The sequence below is a fragment of the Enoplosus armatus genome, chromosome 15 (genome assembly GCF_043641665.1).
Source record: "Enoplosus armatus isolate fEnoArm2 chromosome 15, fEnoArm2.hap1, whole genome shotgun sequence".
Lineage (NCBI taxonomy): Eukaryota > Metazoa > Chordata > Actinopteri > Centrarchiformes > Enoplosidae > Enoplosus > Enoplosus armatus.
Window position 1 is genome coordinate 10,742,971 of NC_092194.1, and position 19,827 is coordinate 10,762,797.

General features: G+C 40.1%; 1 protein-coding gene across 3 annotated transcripts in view; it reads left to right on the top strand.

Annotated features, from left to right (window-relative positions):
- The first annotated feature begins 2,233 nt into the window (after nucleotides 1-2,233).
- prkcha (protein kinase C, eta, a) overlaps nucleotides 2,234-19,827 on the top strand; it is a 19,318-nt gene continuing 1,724 nt past the window's right edge. Inside the window, exons 1-12 of one of the 3 annotated variants that reach the window (XM_070921052.1) lie at nucleotides 2,234-2,716; nucleotides 6,733-6,796; nucleotides 9,110-9,263; nucleotides 9,359-9,393; nucleotides 9,492-9,574; nucleotides 10,213-10,342; nucleotides 10,443-10,576; nucleotides 10,689-10,817; nucleotides 11,119-11,292; nucleotides 13,807-13,961; nucleotides 17,420-17,558; nucleotides 18,159-18,347. In XM_070921052.1, the coding sequence (XP_070777153.1) occupies nucleotides 2,366-2,716; nucleotides 6,733-6,796; nucleotides 9,110-9,263; nucleotides 9,359-9,393; nucleotides 9,492-9,574; nucleotides 10,213-10,342; nucleotides 10,443-10,576; nucleotides 10,689-10,817; nucleotides 11,119-11,292; nucleotides 13,807-13,961; nucleotides 17,420-17,558; nucleotides 18,159-18,347 (1,737 nt within the window). In that variant the 5' untranslated portion in view covers nucleotides 2,234-2,365. The remainder of the gene's footprint in view (nucleotides 2,717-6,732; nucleotides 6,797-9,109; nucleotides 9,264-9,358; nucleotides 9,394-9,491; nucleotides 9,575-10,212; nucleotides 10,343-10,442; nucleotides 10,577-10,688; nucleotides 10,818-11,118; nucleotides 11,293-13,806; nucleotides 13,962-17,419; nucleotides 17,559-18,158; nucleotides 18,348-19,827) is intronic. The other 2 variants (XM_070921054.1, XM_070921053.1) reach the window with 2 other exon arrangements.

The window sequence follows — 19,827 nt, forward strand, 5'->3', positions numbered from 1 at the left end:
GCAAGCAGAGAGGAAGAGGAGGGTGGAATGTGAGGAGAAGTCAGGAATTTAGCAATCTTATTCTGCCCCCTGCTGGACAAACCTGAAATTACTTCATATTCAAATGAAGCTTCAGTGAGCAATTGTGCACTATTCAAAACTTATACCCTCTCCCATATTGTCGAGGCAGAAAAATACCATTATAATACCTCTAAAGTGTTGGGTGTTGACTGAACATATACTAACGTGTTTACTCTTGTTGGTCAAGGTGATCTGCAGCACACATTTCAGGTGCAAAATGTTTAACCTATCAGGTCTGACAGAAAACATTCAGGCCTTTTCTGCAGATATCTGTGAGTGTATTCACACTCCTGCACCGAGGCAATCCGCTATCTGCCTGCTGCATAATTACGACCTTCTCTGCTCAGTAAGGTCATGTCTGAGACGTTGTTTACAAGACAGTCTGTATCCCAGGGATGTGTAAGATCTGGGACCCAGGCTCTTTATTTATAACAGCTGGAGCAGAGAGATGTGGAGCGCTGACATTTGGCAGAGTGGGGTGAGAGGTCAAGTCTAACACCAATAAAGTGGAGACTTTGATCGTGGCATTTATGGATGGAGCAGGCACAGCACAGAGAGAGAGAGAGAGAGAATGGCATTTAAAGAAGAAAAGAAAAAGGGATAGTACTCAAAAGAAAGAAAGGAGTTAATTCATTTCATGAATTGATCTTTTACTTTCACCTCAGGCTCAACTTTCTTTTGCTACATTTGCTTTTTTCAATTAGTCAACAAATGTCTTGAAAAAATGTTAGAAAAATATGAAAAATGTCCATCATGACAAATGCAGCCACTTCTCACATCTGAGAAGCTGGAACTAAATAATGTTCAGAAATCTTTGCTTGATAAATGACAATTCATTTTCAGATGATTGACTAATTGATTGATTTGACTAATCATGTCAGCACAAATCAAACCATGTATTTCCAAATGTAATGATTTTTAATTTGTTTATAGGTTGATAAAATTCTTCTTCTCAAACTTTTTAAGGTTTAAAAAACCTTTAGATTAGCTGCAAAATGCATCGTTACAAAGCTGACAAAAGGACAGTTTTTCTGAGCTCATGAAAAGTTGACATTTTAGAGATACGTGGACAGTGACGCTACAAACATATGTTGATCTTATAGAATATGATGCATTGCTGTAGATTAAACTACCCAACAGTATATAAAGAAGTTCAAATTTGCACAACCTTAAACAACTACAGCAATAAAATGCAACATACACATTAATTCAGCAGTGATATTAATATAAAAACTCCATATATAATTGTAAAACACTGTCAAGGAACATTTTACTGCAGAATGAGTACTTCTGATACTTTAAGTACATTTTGCTGACAATACTTACATACATACTTTTACGTAAGTAAGGTTTTGAATGCAGGCGTTTTACTTGTAGTGAAGTATTTTCAGTGTGGTAGTGCTACTTTTAGTTAAGTAAAGGATCTGAATACTTCTTCCACCTCTGACTGCCGACATATAATTTTGGGGGGAGAAACATTAAATCCCTCCTATTATATTATATTATATTATATTATATTATATTTTTATAAAGACATTCATCCTAAAGATAACAGCCCTCAAAACCCACTATGAGAAATTTATGTGAAATTAATTTATGCATTTCAGTTATTATTTTAATTTATAATTTTTTATGCATTTAACTATAGGACAGTATTTGTCAAACGAGTCAGGTTTAAGAAGAAAGAAAGAAAGAAAGAAAGAAAGAAAGAAAGAAAGAAAGAAAGAAAGAAAGAAGATATTGTAGTTCACTCTGACAGCCACTGGACGGCGGTATTTCCCCACTCAGCGCAGGACAGGTGAGTCATCAACAACAGCTGATGCATCATGGTCACTATAGTACCAGGCTCCTCTTTCTAAACAAGAACTACAAACTCAACCATGTGACATGCCAAACCAACAGTGACAGTTTGAGAGTTCACGTGCTGTATTTGTGTGTGTGACAAGTTATGCGGAACTTGTGCCTCCTCCTCCTCCTCCTCGGCATGTCTGTGTTGTGGCTTCCTACTTACTGAAACTTCTTCAAACAGGTTCACACCGAGACAGCGCAGCGTTTTTGGGGGCTGACAGTAAACGTCTGTGCTGCGAGGCGCGAGGTTAGCAGGTACAAGTTCAGTCAGGATGAATGCAACAGAGCGCGAGAGCTGACACCAAATTAGAGTGTTAAGATTATAACTATGAAATTATTACAGCATTGTGTGTTGATATGAAGTGGGCGTGAATGCTTTTTTATATCTTTTATTTAGTTTTTTTCGCTTCTTGAGTGCTTTTTATTTTCTGCGCGAGGCTAAACTAGCTTGATAAAAATGAAGTTCAACGGTTATCTGAAGCTGCGGATCGGCGAGGCGGTGGACCTGAAGCCGACCACCTTCTCCCTCCGCCACTCTGTCATTTTCAACAAAGCCCCCCCGGCCCTGGACCCCTACATTGTGGTGAAGGTGGACGACTGCAAGATCGGACAAACTCTCACCAAACAGAAAACCAACACGCCGACATACAACGAGGAGTTCTGCCTCAACGTGAACGACGGGAAACATATCGAGCTCGCGGTTTTTCACGACACTCCAATCGGATATGATGACTTTGTGGCCAACTGCGTCGTTCAGTTTCAGGATCTCATCAAAACCTCCAACACAGGAGAGACTTTCGAGGGATGGGTGAGTAAATAGTAAATCTATCAAGAGCATAAATTGTAAAAACAGTTATGTCAACATGTTTTCCAATCCTCATAACCCTGAACATGGCCGGATCCATTAGGGTGCCTTGAGGCACAAATTTAGTTGACCCATCCCTATTCCACTACCTGCACCCAGAGAGTAGGGGTGGTGATACCACCTCTGTTAGTATCGATCAGCTAATGTATAATCATATAGGGGAGAGTGTGTCAGTGTGTCATGACTTATGAGCTGTATCACATCACATGCATTAAAACACAAGACCCTGAACTAGACTTGCAAGCAGGTAAACTGGGGTCACAACTCTGAACCTAAGGCGCACTGACCAGAAGCTACCAGGAGCATCATACAGCTTAAACAGATTATTTAAGATGTTTTTGTTTATATGCATCGTAAATAAGTCAGTAACTATCTAGGTGATTGCAGCGGGCGTCACACAGCAGCAGCAGGAATGTAGGTAGTGTTCAGACTAACAATAGAGTGTATGTGCCATGTGCCCAGAACTCGATGGTATCAATCTTATTGATGCTAGTGTTGATACACAAAACAACACTTAGTATTAATAGTATCAATACATTGGGTATTGATCTGCCCAACACTACCAGAGACCCAAACACCAACCAGTGCTTGTATGCTAGAACAATACCTGCCCCCAGGTTTTCTGTGTATATGTGTACTGTGTGTATATATCTATATATCTATATGTATATGTATATATATGTGTGTGTGTGTGTATATATATATAGATCTATATATATATATATATATATATATATAGATCTATAGATATATAGATCTATATAGATATGCAGTGGACCTGGGGCTGGGTTCACATGCAAGTACAACAGTATTTGAGAGCAGGTTCAGGAAACAAAACATGCTATTAAGCTTGGGGCGATGCCATTCTGTGAGTAACTTTGTCTTTCTCCCTTGAAAACATCAACACTGCCTCGTCTGCAATGAGTCCATCCCTCCTGCTCTGTGACAGGAGATCTGACCGGCACCTTAAAGCACAGTCTTACTAAAGAATAACGGCCTTACATATTCACAGTGTGAGCTGGACATGGACCTATTCACGTCTTGCACTTATCGGCTTAAAAGCTTTCACTGTGAGCTTAAATGAATATGGTCTGAAACCACACATACCACTGCTGTGGCGAGGTGTGAAGTCTGCTTGCAGGGTGCGCTAACAAACTCACATTGCCCCAGCCTGCACAGCATTTGACCTGCCTGTACAAACAAATGTATGGTGATAAAACCCCCACACTTCCAGACACAAATTAAGAACTGCTCTTTCAAATTGGAGTTTCCCTCCTCTGACTAACTTTCATCCCTCTAGGACTATAAGCCACTGCAGGTGTTAGTGAATGTAACCTGAACCCGTCCAGGCCTGGAGCAGGCTGAGGTGGTATCGACTACGTACCACAACACTCTCATCTCATGCTGAATTGTCTCTCTTCTACAGACATGTTCTCCGTAAGCCAATATAGTTTAGTCAGTTTTTTTCTGAAAAAAATGTCCAAACCTTAAGTTAATTAAACCTCCCAGTGGGTTTATACTATGCAGCGAAACACTTAATTTCACCCGAGAGAAGAATAAATTCAGCAGCCTGTATGTCATCAAAAAGTACACAACAAGGACTTTACAGTAACAGTAATGTACAACAACAATGTAAAAGCTTGTACAACATTGAACATTGAAGACAAATGCTTCAATACCACAAATGTACGTGTACATTGCATCTTGCATTTTGAGAAGTAAAACACTGATGTTTCACTTTGATAAAGCGAAACCTAACTGTTTGGTCAACACATCTTAAAGAAATACACTTAATTAGAAGTTATCCCAAAGGCCTATTCAAGTGAGAAAAGTAGGTATTGGTGTACGTTTGAGCAGGAATCAATCAAGAATTAAAAACAAACAAAAAAACAAACATGTGAGACAGCTCTGCACGCACCTTCCCCAAGACCCTGAGCATTGAGGGGAAGTGGTGTGAAAGTGGAGCTTGGTCTGCAGTTTTAAAAGAAGTAGTTCGTTAGTGAATTTGACTTTCTCACTTCAAGACACATGCTTGAAGCTGTTATCTGCCAGATCTGAACTGTGAAGGGGTTTTTGTGCTTTGTTGCACAGAAGAAGCGCTGGTCTGGTTTGTTTCACACATGAGGCACAAGCCTCCACACGCCCACACTGCTGTTGATCACAGTGTTCCCACCATCAGATCAGTGCTCAAGGGCTCCCTTTTAAAATACGCACTCTATATTGGCACTTATCCAGGTGCTCTACTTTCTCTCTCACCTTTTTTCCAGTGTGTTCACCCAACTTCTATGCAGGACAAGGTCTTTTCTGCGGTTAAGTGGCATAGAAGCTCAACTTCAGCAGAATCTCTAAACTTCTTTTAACTTATCTAACAGTGACGTTTTTGTCAGGACTGATATCATCCATCTGAGACATTCACCATATGACATTTAGACACATGAGGCCAGTTTCCTTTGCCTCCCTCCTATTGACGCTGCAATATTGTGACATCTATACTCAGTTATTTTAGCTCTTCACAATAAGTTGGCTATAATCAGTACTGGGGGGTAGGTGTGGCGTTGGAGTTGTTTCTCAAGCATGAAGTGATCAAGTCCTTCTGAGGAGCTCTGAAACTGAAAGTGGGTTAAAAATGGCCCCTCAACATTTTCCAGCAAAGGGTACTACATGCTCAAGTGAAACATCCCGTGTCAAAAAAAAAAAAAGGACTTCCTCTTGATACAGCATTAAATGTTCTGCTTTTAAACTATACCATCATGCTGCCATCACCCACATCTATTTAAGATAAGCTCTTCTCCACCTTAATGGATAAGTTCACATTTTTTTTCTTCTTAAAACTATGCTCACATGCCCGTACGTACACTGAAAGGGTTATTTGTCTCTGTAATTGTTCCTGTATGTAGGTAATGTAAGTGATGGGGGACAAAAGTCACTCGTTTTGTGCTAAAATACATTCTGAAGTCAATATGGACTTCTCACGGACTGTCTTTGTGTGCATTTGGACACGTGAATATTGTTCACAGACAGACTTGAACCTGTCCTTTAATCTGACTCCTTTTGTAGAGCTGAGCTTTTTTCATCGGAGAAGAGAGAAATTTCACAAATGCATTGCAGCATTGTCATTCTTTCCTAAAGCTGGGCCAGAGTAAGCAGCAAAGGTGAAAATACCAAAGATAACACACACAGAGGAAGTCTTCACAGTGGACAAGTCAAACTTGCTGTCTAGACTGTAGATCGAGACACAGGATACGAGCAGGTCACCGAAAACAAAAGCAGAGATGTTTGAGATGAAGTGAAATGAGCTCTTCCTTGAAATGAAAGTTTGACACTAAATGTACCAACTGAGTGGCCACTGTTGACACCTAATGTGTGTGTCACTGCTTTGTGGGCAGACAATATTTTCCAGGCGGGGTGTATGTGTAACATAAATAGATCCTTATTTAAGCGTACAGTGACCCAAGTTTCCATTCAGTGGTTGCTGCAGGAAGTATCTTGTTCTGTCAACCCCATCGCTGTCCGCCTCCAAAAAGACCCTCTTCTGTATGTAGAGCTCTTCAATACATACTTAGACATTTTGTTAGTCATCACTCTCAGCTGAGCATCAAGTCACCAGAACCAGCCCGACCTGCCAGGCCTGCTTTGTTGTCTTTCTGCCTCGGTGTCCAAATTCCTCCAACATTACATACACACTGAAGAATGCAAAAATATGCAGTCACATAGCTGCATCTTTCCTATACCGGAGCTGACAGACTGATGCTCAAATACCAATCAGATGCCACCTCGCATGCCTATTTTTAAACCCAGTTATTGTCACCAAAGCATTAAAAATTCTTTCTAAGTGTCACACATAAATTCAAAAGCATCAAATGTGCCATATTTCTGCTCACTCATGCTTTACTTTTTGTTCAATATATGTTAGTTTGGGTTTCGTATGTAAATATAATTGTGTGTTTGTGTGTCTGCAGATGGACTTGGAGCCAGAGGGCAAAGTCTACATCCATATTGCACTCACTGGATCCTTCACTGATGGTAAGGCTGTACTGTAGATTGAAATTCACTGTTTCTCCCTATGCATATATATCACTCCTGCACTTCTGTTTTTCACACAGTCTTGAATAACAGTGCTAACCATTTATGCCATCTCAGTTTGTCACTGTCTTGTCTTTTGTTGTCTGTGAAACGCTGTCTACTGAATAATCATTATCTGGAGCGATTTAACACAAAAGGTGCACCTGTGTAATAAGCAAGGCTCTGAAAATAGGTGTGCATACATGTTTCTGTGTGACTCAAGAAGGTTGGTATGTGCCAGGCATGCTCCTTTGCTGTCTTCAGACGTCAGAGAACGTCAACATTGAGGACATCTTTAGTTTAGATATGTACATGATCCGTCCTTTAACCAATGAGCAATTTTTAGCCTTTTAAATTAGACAAGCGAGAAGTGACATCGCAGGTCTTTTGAAGCAGAAGTCTGGATAGCGGGTGACTAGCTGCTCTCCATTAAGTTCCCCTTTTTCTATCTGCCGTCATCATGTGTCATTGCCTGCCAAACTTATTGAAATACTCATGAACTCATACTCATTTACTCATGAAATACTTAACAAATGCATCACATATTCAAGTTGAATTGTTTCCGTTTCTTTCCTGCTGTTGGAAACGAGTGGAACATCTTCAACTTTTTCATTTTTTGATATTGGCAGTTTTTATGACTGGAGTGTTTTATATTTTGTTGGCACTGGCATGTTTGTTTTCCAGCAAAGCACCATTCTGTCACAAAACTGTCAGCAAACATCACAATTTACTCACCAAACATTGGCGATAACCTCACCTTTTTATATGGATATTTTCAGTACATACTGTACAAGTCACGTGATTTGAAAAGTTACTATTGCTGAAATACAGGTGACCGGAAAGGCATATATCATCATATGTGTGTGCAAATGTGTGGAAAATCACATAAACTAATCAAATTAATGTTTAATGCAATGAACTGCTCCACTGCTATGTGTTACATCAGACAAAACTCTTTATGTGAAACAAAAACCTAAATTACTTACATAAAATGTCCTTGGAATCATTCAATTGAAAATCTGACTTGGCATAACATAGTATGTTCACATCATCTCGTCATGACATCCACTGAAGGTTGATAAATAATATACATATATAATTATTGTCCTGCTTTACATTTGAAGCAAAGAAAAAGGGGAAAAAATAATAATAAATAAAATTTGTGCAACAAATGGATCTGTTTATGTGATAGGTTGTTGACCTTTTGCAGAGAAAAATGAAGTAGTTGTGTACAGAAGTACAAAGTTTGAATGTTCACACTTCTGCCACAAATATATCTGTTGTTTGCAGGGGGGAAAGCGGGGGCTTAGCAGACAGGTGTCTGTAATGCATATGTGGTTTTCACCTCACAAATATACAGTTATGTAGAGCTTTTGCACATAGAGCCAAACCATGCAGATGTGCACAAAGGTAAAAAGTTATGCACATGAATTTATACAATATAATGTCTAAAGGACTATTGTTCATCCTTTTTTAAATCCGTGTTTTATTCCATTTGCTGTTCAAGTCATTTATCAAGCAAAAATGCAAAGCAAAAGATTTGCTTCGTGTGAAATATGAAGATTGAAGATATGAAGATCCCACTATTTACTTACATTTTATTTAACGAACAATTCATCAATTGTTAATTTAGACAAAAAATTCTGGAATTTACAGCAAGCTGTGACAGCAACACTGTCATAATATCGCCTTTTAAGTTGACATGGTGAACTTGTTAGTCGACAGTTGCCTATTTACACATCCAGCAAATACAGAACAAATAGTAGAATTCATTTGGAGCTCTGCACCAGCTCCTGTGGGAAATATCTGGCTTATTAGCTGCTAAATGCTCCTCTGTGTTCACCGGCTAGTTGCTAACTTTGTCTGTGTGCTGTTTGGTGCTGGTAGTGTGCTAAGTGTACAGTGGGTGTTTAGTGGGTGCTTTTTAGCTGAAAACAGCTGCCTGCTTCGACTGAAAATATGAGATCAATGAGAGTGACACAAAGCGGAAACCAGAACGATGAGCTGAACGATGGTATAGAGTTCTGCAGAGTCAGGTGATAATTCTTTGTGGGTTTGTCGACCCCTTTCACACACAAGTAGTGATGTGATCCACTGTTAATGTAGAAATATTATACTATAGATTACAGCTGCTTTAAAGAAGCCCCTCAACATGATCCATATTAAATATATATTTTCCAGCCTTAGCTCTTATGGTATTGGGTCTAGGAATTTGTGTATGGATTTCTGACCTATTGAAAGCAGCACTTGTTGCACAAACTTTTGCCCTTACAGACGACGCCATAGTGAAAGAGAAGACATACAAGCAGTTTACAAGGAAGCGGCACGGGGCTGTGAGACGGAGAATCCACCAGGTCAATGGACACAAGTTCATGTCCACTTTCCTCCGTCAACCCACCTTCTGTTTTCACTGCAAAGAGTTCATCTGGTGAGAAAGTCGAGCAAGGACGAATCACTGCTGCCAGCACGCATCTGTGTGGACTGTTAACTGGATCTGATTGTGTCTCTGTCTCTGTTTTATAGGGGAGTTTTTGGAAAGCAGGGTTACCAGTGCCAAGGTGAGCATACCCTTATTTTCTCTTTCTGCATTTTGACACAGTTGCTTAAACATACATATGCGAGTCACAAGTTTGACATTGAGTGGTTGTTTTCTCAGTGTGTACCTGTGTGGTTCATAAACGATGCCACCAGCAGGTCGTCACTGTGTGTCCACGCATGAAGAAGCCAGCAAAAGAACAGGTAAGACATTTTAGTCAACTCAACAATGCTCTTCCTGTTCAATAACAGCATCAGTCTGCTGTTACGACAGCAGGATTTCTTCTTTCAGCCGATCATGAGATCAATAACAAAGTAATCAGTCTGTCAGAAGGTTTCAGGCACTCAAGCATGTCGCTGTTATTTTTTAACCACTCAAGCAGGTTTTTTTGTAATCTGGGATGTGCAAAAGATAGCAGACCTCTTAGACAGCCCCCTCCTACACACACAGCTGCAGTGATCAGCAGACTGTACAGGTTCCTGTTTCTGTGTTGAGCTGGTCGCTGAGCCAGAACTCTATACTCTACTATACTTTTCCACCCATGCTTGTCATAGCATTTCTTAATGTTTCTATAAATACGTCCGTGCTTGTTTTTAGCATTTGAACGTGACATTTTTTCTCTGTTTTGCTATATTTTGCTGAACATTACAAGTTTCTCTTCCTTGGGGAAATTCAGAGAAAAGCTAACGCAGCAATAAACAGAAACAAGGTCCCAGTTGGACAAAAATAGGAACTAAACATTTTTCACTTTATGTGGCAATTGAAGATTATTATATAGTATATGCAAGCATGGTGAACCCACTGTTGCAACATGTGTTTACACTATGTCATCTCTCTGCAGCCCATAAACCAAGGCTTCAGCATCAACATCCCTCACAAGTTCAACATCCACAACTACAAGTCGCCCACCTTCTGTGACCACTGTGGCTCACTGTTGTGGGGAATAGTCAGGCAGGGGCTGCACTGTAAAAGTAAGACCCATGTCAGCGTTTGTCTCTCAAAATCAGGAGCTCAAAAGTCCTAACTTGTCTGTTGATTGAGTGTTCCTATGTGTGTGGTTTCTCTCTTCAGTCTGTAAAATGAACGTTCACATCCGCTGCAGAGGCAACGTCGCTCCCAACTGTGGGGTCAACAGCGTGGAGCTGGCCAATACGCTTGCAGAGATGGGTCTGCAGGCTGAAGGACTCGCTAAACGCAACTCAGTGGTACAATGGCTGAGTTTTCCAGAATGAGTCAAATGATTTAATTTTACTGAAATGGGGCTTCAATCAGGCTGATCTAAGTGGTGTTTTTGTTTGTTTATTTTTGCACTGACAGGCAAAAAGTGCAGGTCAGAGGGCTCCATCTGTGAGGAGGGAGAATACGGAAAGTCAGCCGCAGACGCCTCGGTTGGGCATCTCAGACTTCACGTTCCTTCAAGTCCTTGGCAAGGGCAGCTTTGGCAAGGTGGGAATGACGAGAGGAGAATGAGAATGCTCTGTGGAATGAAATGATGGGAAGATATACAGAATACTAAAGGAAAATATATCTGGTCCAGTCTAGAGGCGTTAATTCAGAAATATTTGATAACTATTTTGAAAACATTTTGTAATATGAGGCATATCAGTTAGCACTTCCAATACCGGAATCAATTTACTTAAATAAATAAATCTCATCTCTTCTGATAGGATTTGTATCAGGGTGACGCTGAATTTGTAAAAACCTGTGAATTCTCATCTTTCGTACTCTGTGTATGTTGTATCTGCAGGTGATGCTGGCGAGACTAAATGGCAAAGATCGTGTTTTCGCGGTCAAGGTGTTGAAGAAGGACATCATTTTGCAGGATGATGATGTGGAGTGTACCATGACGGAAAAGAGGGTGCTGTCACTGGCCCGCTGTCACCCCTACCTCACACAGTTGTACTGCTGCTTCCAGACATCGGTCAGTACAGATATGCACACATGCACTTGTGTCGCAATTCAGTAGGCTCATATTGTGAGGGCAATCTGTGCAACAGAGGTAATGATGCTTAAAGTTTTCATCTCGGACCAAATACCTTCTCCCTTGCCTTCATGAAGAAATGTTTTCAGATCAAGTTGTGGCATAAACAACTGCTGTTACTTGTGCAAACAAAGAGCTCTTTCATCAGTAATTGCAAGAGTGAAACTCTAAAACATCCTCTGTACTGTATTTGAAGTATTCTTGGATGTAAGGATCTCAGATCTCCTGAGATCCTGAATTGCTAAAGATGAGGCTGCATCTTTGCAGTAATATCCTGGATTTTTTGTCTTTCAGTTTAATTGTAGTTAACTTGCACACAAGCACCTTGCAAAGATCATTTAAACATGAAAGTTGTTACCCAGTTTAATTACCTTGTATGCCAGTATGTATGCTACTTTTAACTATACTGCTCTTGTTATATTCAAGAATCACATAAAAAAACACTGCATGGTAATAATTTGCAGTTCCCTTCTATGTTTTTACATAGGTGCCTTATAAGTCTTTATATCACCTTTAAACATTTCTTTAGTGCCACAGTACTTTGGTGTGGCATAGTTTCAATTCTTACAGCCTTCCTTACCAATAAATTCATACAGATACAATAAATAAATTCATATTGTGCATGCTACTAAATAGCATGGCCTTCGCTCGAGTGATATATCATGTATTGCTCCCTACACTGTTATCAGGTCCAGTTTTTAACTGTGTCTAAATCCTATATTGCATGCTAATTCTGAGCATTGAGTATGCAGTGTGTTCACACTGGAAAAGTTAGAAAATTAAGTATACTGAAAATAGTCACGCTTTCTAATAAAACCACCGCTGCTAGTGTAAACTAACGTTCCACAATACAATGCAGAAAGGGAATGGAAGAGAAAACATTTTGCTTTGTCTCTGAGGTTTAATCAGTCGTGGCTTTCCAAATGTGCAGTTTGATTGACATCTGGCAACGCACATATTGCTTTAGTTTCCTCTTTACAAAACAACATCAACACCCTTAGCCTCTTTGTACTAACCACAAAAACAGTACAGTTAGACATACTGTAGTGTGTACAGCTAGTTTGTAGTGTGGAATTAGGACACAGTATTGTAATGCATGTTATGGTCAGCAGGTGGCAGCAGGTTCCCAGTCTTGTGTCTGAGAGTGAGGTTCAGCTGGCAGAGCTGTTCCTCCTGGCACAGACGGGACACTCCTAATCTGCTTTCGTTGTGTGAACCGCCACTGACCTACTTCACCTCAGATCAAAATAGAGCAGCACAAAGTGAAGAAAAGACTCAAAGACACTGCTCCCTCAACCCATTCAAACACACATACAACCACAGAATAGCCATTGTTCCACCACAGCGCCTAATGTCTCGTCACCCTTTTCTTGAGTTGGTAGTTTCTATAAATGACATGACATTTTCTTGTGGAAGCACCTAGGAACATTTTTTAACATTTCTACATGTCTTAAGAGTAACATTTTGAGCTTCTCTTCAGTGTGATTTTTGAAAAATACATGCTTGGTATGGAACCAAATATTGTGTCTTAGGAGAATTGTCTTTCAACACTGCAATTAATCATCAGCTGCTCATTTGAACCATTAAACAGGAAATTAAATCCAATCCTGCGTCGCCAGACATCCAGCTCATCAAGTTCACAGAGGTTTGAAGAAAGTCTTGGGAAATACTTTGGATAACTAAACTTTGGAAATCCCAGAGGCTGCCATTCAGTGGTGGTGAATTTAAAATTGCCACCCCAGGAAATGACATCTGTGGTTATTTTAATGTTCAAGTAGAAACAAATTCTCTTTGTGGGATTTAATTTAAACAGTGAACCAGGTTTTTTGAGACAAAATGGTAATTGCACCTTAGAGCTCAAATATCAGTGTGACTAGCATTTTAAAATGTTTGAACTCAATAAAAGATGTACAACCATGAAACTGTTCTAATGTGGATTTAAAGATTCCCACTGCTTCACAGCGAGACCACACACAGAGTGCTCCTGCTTTGCTTGTGCAACACATTATTATTGAACATTATACATGCAATCTCAGGGTATACCAAACCACTCTAAACCACAGAGCAGTTAAACAGAGTCAGCTGTGGCTGAATGTCTTGATGAAGCTTTATGGACAGATCTGTATGTCATGGTCTCCGGCAGTGTTTTTTTCCCCAGGCTCTCATTTTCCAGATCTCATATCGACTGTAGCCTGTAATGAGAAAGAAAGATTTATGGGTATGATCAGTATTTTTTTTTGCCCCGCTGACTTTTAACTGCGGTTAGTTGCACAGGAATCTATTAAACAGACATGTGAAATTTATGAGAAGCAGACTTGTATCATCCTTGAAGCAATCTCAGCATGTCCATGGTCATGGGTTCTTGGACTGTTTAATAACTCAGCAGCCTCTTTGAGGCGAGTGTGGTTTGTGTGCACACATGTGTAAATGTCATCTCCTTGCTTCCTTTTGCAGGACCGCCTCTTCTTTGTGATGGAGTTTGTGAATGGTGGCGATCTTATGTTCCACATCCAGAAGTCCAGGAAGTTTGAGGAGCCTAGAGCACGTTTCTACACAGCAGAGATCACTTCTGCTCTCATGTTCCTGCACAGCAAAGGCATCATCTACAGGTCTGAATCAGGGAACATAAATAACAATGGAGTTTGCTAATTGTGTGCACAAATATGTTCTATTCTAAGGTCTCCAAAGCGTAAAGTAATCACCAGCTTAACTATTTTGTCTTTTAATGAGTCCTACAATAGTATTTTAAAGAATATAATATTGTCATATGACTTCACGTCCTGTCTTGTCTCAAAATATTGGCACACGAAAATTGATGATTGAATTGATCAAATGATTGAATTGTTTTCTTGGTTTAAGAAAAATAACTTGTGATAGCTGAATAGCTTAATGAATCGCTTGTTAAAGGAGCCACACATTTTACATGTTGATCGCAGTTTACTAGTTGTGGGAAAACTACACTGACTTTAAAAAACAGCTTTATAATGTCTTACATTGTCAAGTCTGAGAAGATAACCCCTGATAATATAGTCAGTTTTATATATCAGTTTCGATTTGTAGATTACAAATTTATAGCAGCAAACCTGCGTTACAAACTCGTGGCATGAAAAAGATGTGGGCATTTATCAAACAGGGACAGACTAACGAAAGGACACTATATGATAATCATGTTGTTGCTCCTATTCCAGCATCAAATATTTGAGTATATTCTTTGAGACCTTTTTCAGATGCTGTTGTCTACTTGCAGGGAGTAGGGTGGCAGAGTAGCAGGCTCCCTGCCAGTACATGATGATAAGAAAGGGGGCATCATGTGAGCTAAATACTGAGTTATATTTAGTGGTCCATGTGTTCTGTGTCACCTCACCCTCAACCACATAACATGACTGTAAGCTTATGAGGCCACACACAGTTTGCATGCTACCACTAAAATAACAAGCCATATAGCAGCTCGCACATCAGGCCTGTGTAAGAAGAGCAGAGCTCAGGCTGCCTCCTTAAAATAAAACTGTAGCCTCAGTTGCTCTGTTGTGTAATACGCATGTCTTCTCATGACACGACTATTTATCTCTATGTGGCTCTTTTAGCTTGAGGTAAAGTTGAGTTTTGAAGCTTTTCAGTTGCCACAACCTGTCCATGTTTCCTGTCACCGTCCTCCTCAAAAATAACTTTTGAAGATGTTGTTTTAAAAATACTGTTTTTTTTTCACAAAATATAAAAATATATATAAAATACGTTTAGTTTCGTGATAATGCTATTGACATTTTAAGGCTGACTGACTTTAACGATTCTTTAGTGAGGAGAGCCAATTAAACCCAAGTCTACAGGGGGTGGACACAGCAGCATGAACAGCTGCTCAATGTCATGCAATCCAGTACGAAAGCCCTGCAATAAACGCTGCCTTTGTGAGGCTTATGCAGTTTTGTTGGGACTGTGCCAGAGAGGTGTTGTGTTGTTGTGTCTAATTTTTCATACCCACCATAGAGAACAAACTATATTAGGAAGAACAAAATATAAAAAAAATTATTGATTTTAAAAATGCAATAACTTCATTCCAATATTTTATTTTAAGAATGCTTTAATTCATCTTGTATGACAAGACACTGCTAAATTGTGACAAGTATCACAGTGGTATAACCTTAAGTTTATGTATATTTGTATAGACTTCGTGAAGGCCGTTTGTCCCGTTGTACTCTAACCTCTAACCACTGTCAGAAATATTATCTCACAGTCTGCGTCAGAGTGTTTGTCAGCACTTCCTCTCCTGTTCTTTGGAAATTTTCATATTAGAGCAACCAGCAGTGTGATAGAGTTCAGTGCTGAGTCACTGTTCACAGATGTTAACTGTGACTGTGGATACCACGCTGTCCGACTGACACACTTCCCATAGAGAGAGGTTCAAGGTCAGACTTGTCTTTCCATTGTGATGAAGTGGAGGTGAAGGAGTACAGCAGCACTAGTTACAGTGATGTGTGGTCCTGTGTAGCTCAGTGATGAGAGCTAACATGGCCTGGGTTAGGGATTCATTTCTCACAGAACACAGTCGTACTAAAATATATATAAATCAATAGTTCTGGAAGGTGTGTTGGAGCTATGTGAAATGGCAGAACTGGCCACATGTCTGGAGTAGAAAATCACCATCTTAAACATAAAACATTTACTGGCCTCCATTTCATTTTTCACAGTTTTGTTATTCTAGCTGGATTAAACCCTTCGATGCTCTAAACTGTGTACTGTGCGGCTGAGTGGTCATGATGTGTAAGCGTTAGAGCTCTCTCTCAGCCTGTTTGTTGCGACTGCGAGGGACCGTCGCCATGAGCATCTGAGTCACTGTTACACAATCGGCTTACAGCAAACCAGATTAATCCAACCAAACCAGTGTTGCTTGACCGTCAGTCTGCCTCTCTTTCTTTAGAATTTCTGTTTCTGTATTTGTCATCACTGTTTGAGGAAATCATTCAGGATCCTTTTGAAATTTTTCACTGGAAGAAAAATGAATTTCCTTTTTGAAATATGCGTCTCCCAGATGTCATTTATCTTTGTGCTGTTGCATAGTTCAGTTTCAATTCAAAAGGCTTTATTGACATGAAAGTTTCAAAAACAGTTTCAGTCAATCTCAACTGACCTTGTTCTTAAATCGCGTCACCTGATCACAGCCCACACTCGACAGGTTTAATCTCTCCGTCAGATGACAAAGCATCAGCTGATAGGAACACAGTTTAGTTATGGAGACATCCACATGCACAGTCAGCATTGAAGAAGATGCTTCCACTGACATTATGTTTTATTTTCAGTAATATTATGACAATAGTACTGCTTTCTGTGGAGACTAAGGAGTTTGCATATTATTAGTGAGTATTTTTTATGCCTACATGGTCACATGAAATTGTAATAAAAGAAAGTGTGTGACGTAATAAAATAAAACAGTGTAGCGAGGAATTAAGTCCAGCTTGTTCTTCTATAGGTCATTTGATGACACATATTTTATTTGATAATAAAAACAAAATGATCAAATGAAGTACATTTTATTGATATATCCCAAAATCACACATTTGCTTGAGGAACACAGCCCACATTGATCATCAAAAAAAGGTGTTCCAAATTAATCATTTAAGCATTTAAGTTCCAATTAATCATTTACCTCCAGTACAGTATAAGTTTGGTGTCTCCTGGAAGCAGAATAAATATTAATGTCAAGTCACTTTTTCCTTCTTGCCAGCCAAACTGAATGTGACAGACTTTTCCTGGCTGCCATCAAATGGTCAGGGAGTTGTCTGTCAGTGTCTCCTGCTGACACAGAAGCTTCACTGTCCTCAGAGGACCTTTTTTTCTTTTTTGTCTCACCACAAATTTCTACCTCTGTCAGATATAAGTAGAAACAACACCAACAGGGTGCAACTGGAGACTGAGCACAAACTTGACATTTTAGCAGCTGTTGGCTTCAATTGGATTTTTGGTGGCTGATTAGCTTTCTGTCTTTTACTGTTTTTCATTTATGTCTGCTGGATAACAATGCCCCAAGTCGAAAGTCTAATTTTCTGTTTCTTCCTGTGTTTGTCTTGCCTTTCAGGGATCTAAAACTGGACAATGTTCTTCTTGACAAAGACGGTCACTGTAAACTGGCAGATTTTGGCATGTGCAAAGAGGGCATATTTGAAGGCGCGGCCACAGGAACTTTCTGTGGGACCCCGGATTACATTGCCCCTGAGGTCAGTCTCTACGCTGAACAAACATACAGTTTAAGACCCACCCACAACTACTAATAATGACAGACATTTGGATACACGACATTTTCATAAATGTGGACGCTGTTTTCTGTATTTCAGTTTTTAACATTGACAGGTTTGCAGCAAAGAATAAATCCAAGCACATTTAGCTTCCTGCAGCCCAGGTCCTCTGAGTTCATATGATTAATCCCCTCTCCATCACACCACCTCATTAAAAACAAACACTGTGGTCACTGTCCGTCACTCCAAACTCCTTCCCTCCTGACTGGAAGGCAGCGTACCTGTGAGGTCAGCTTGTGAATGGTGCTGTTGACTTAACAAACCCTGATCCCCTCATCAGAATGCGTCTTTACAGGCGTGCTTGGTTTTCATAATGAGGGATTAAGATGGTCTGTGTCCTCATGTTTGAGAATTTTTTCTCTGACCAAGGCTGTGTGTCTGAATTTATGAAAGGCTTCTTTGCTCTCCTCAACACTTGCTCCTCAGTGTAGCCTCACTGCACAAATCCAACACATCTAGTCTCTAGTGCTCTCTGTGCTGTGATGGTTAACTTTAATGGTATGCTGTGACATGTCTCCACAGATCCTGCAGGAGATGCTGTATGGGCCCTCTGTTGATTGGTGGGCTCTCGGGGTGCTACTGTATGAGATGCTGTCGGGACACGCCCCCTTTGAGGCCGAAAACGAAGATGACCTCTTTGAGTCCATCCTCAATGAGGAGATTGTTTATGCGTCTTGGCTCAGCACAGAGGCAGTGAATATACTCAAAGCTGTGAGTCTTTTCATTTTGTATTCACACTAAGTGGTTCATCAACTGTAAACATTGTGTGATGGATAAAGTTGGATGAAAGCCAGGTGTTGCTGTAGTCTTCGTCTTCTTGGCAGACATTTACCCTCCTCAGATGGCCTCTGTTGGACTTTTTTAACATTAAACAATCGCAGGAAATGTCTATGAAGCTTTTTTTAAACTGAACCAATGATAGAGGAAATCAATTTCTCACTGGATTTGTGACCAGCATTGTGGAGGAAAAAAACAATAAGTTGTGTGAACATTTACTCAAAGATCAATTCCCTTCATTCCTGGACAGTAACATGAGCCTGCAGCAAAAGGTTGGGACAGCTTTGCTCTGGATCACTGTGATCAGGGTTTGTCAGTTGTTGTCCTTCAAACTGACTGACTCTCTCTGACTGCAGAGTGACTGGCAGCCCTATGGAGCTCTGCCAGCCAGCTGTTTGGCCCGGGTCTCTTACATAACTATATTAAGGCATGGTCCACTGCCCGGCCAGAGCACACAAGCTATAAATACGACGACACCTCCTCCCTCCATTTCTCCCGTCTTTGCACCCTGTTCTCCTCCTCTTATCCTTGTTGTTACACCAACATGCTTGAGGAAGCACTGGACCAACCACCCCTGGTGATTTGTGTCACTGCATGTTGGTGTGAGCGGATTTGAACGCTGCTGCACTATTTATACTGACAGTTTATCCGCTGCAAGGTTCTCCTTGTTCCTAGAAGCAAGTTTAGTGAGGACATCTATAGAACGGATCACTAGTGTTGAGTTTGTTGAGAATAGTTACTTATTACGTTGGTGGACAGGTGGACATTGAAAATCAAATGAAGCTATTAATTTGGGCCGAAACAAATAATTGTCGATTTGTTGTCCAACAAATACTAGAAAAAATATAATATGTTCAATTTACATTGGTATAAAACGCTAAATCCTCACACTGCAGATGCTGGAAAGAGCATATATTTGATATTTTTGCTTCATAGATTACTTAAATTATTAATTGATTCAATCAAAATTGTTGATTAATTTTCTGTGAGTTGACTAATTTAATAATCAATTAAGTTTCAACACTAATATTCCCTTCTGGTTGCTTTGTGTCTGCTGCTGGTGTGGTGGAGAACGGCTTCCTCATGCAGTAATGCTGACATGGCAGGTCTGGTGCTGAGGATGGCACATCTGATGTGTAGTCATGGAAAGATGGCATCAACTTCAGTTCACTAAATAGTCTTTCTTAAGTTTTGTGGTCTGTGAGCTCCTGAACTGATTGACCCCCCTGCTGTTCTGTCCAACTCACAGTTATTTCCACTTCAAGGACCATGCTGGTGCACTGGTGTGGTTTTTTTAATATGTTTTAGCCCATTAACTGCAAATCACATCATCAAAATCATCCTCGCAGCTGCAAATCCCTGCACGCAACTGCATAAGCATTAAACTGTAATGTTTCGCTGCCCTTCATGGAAA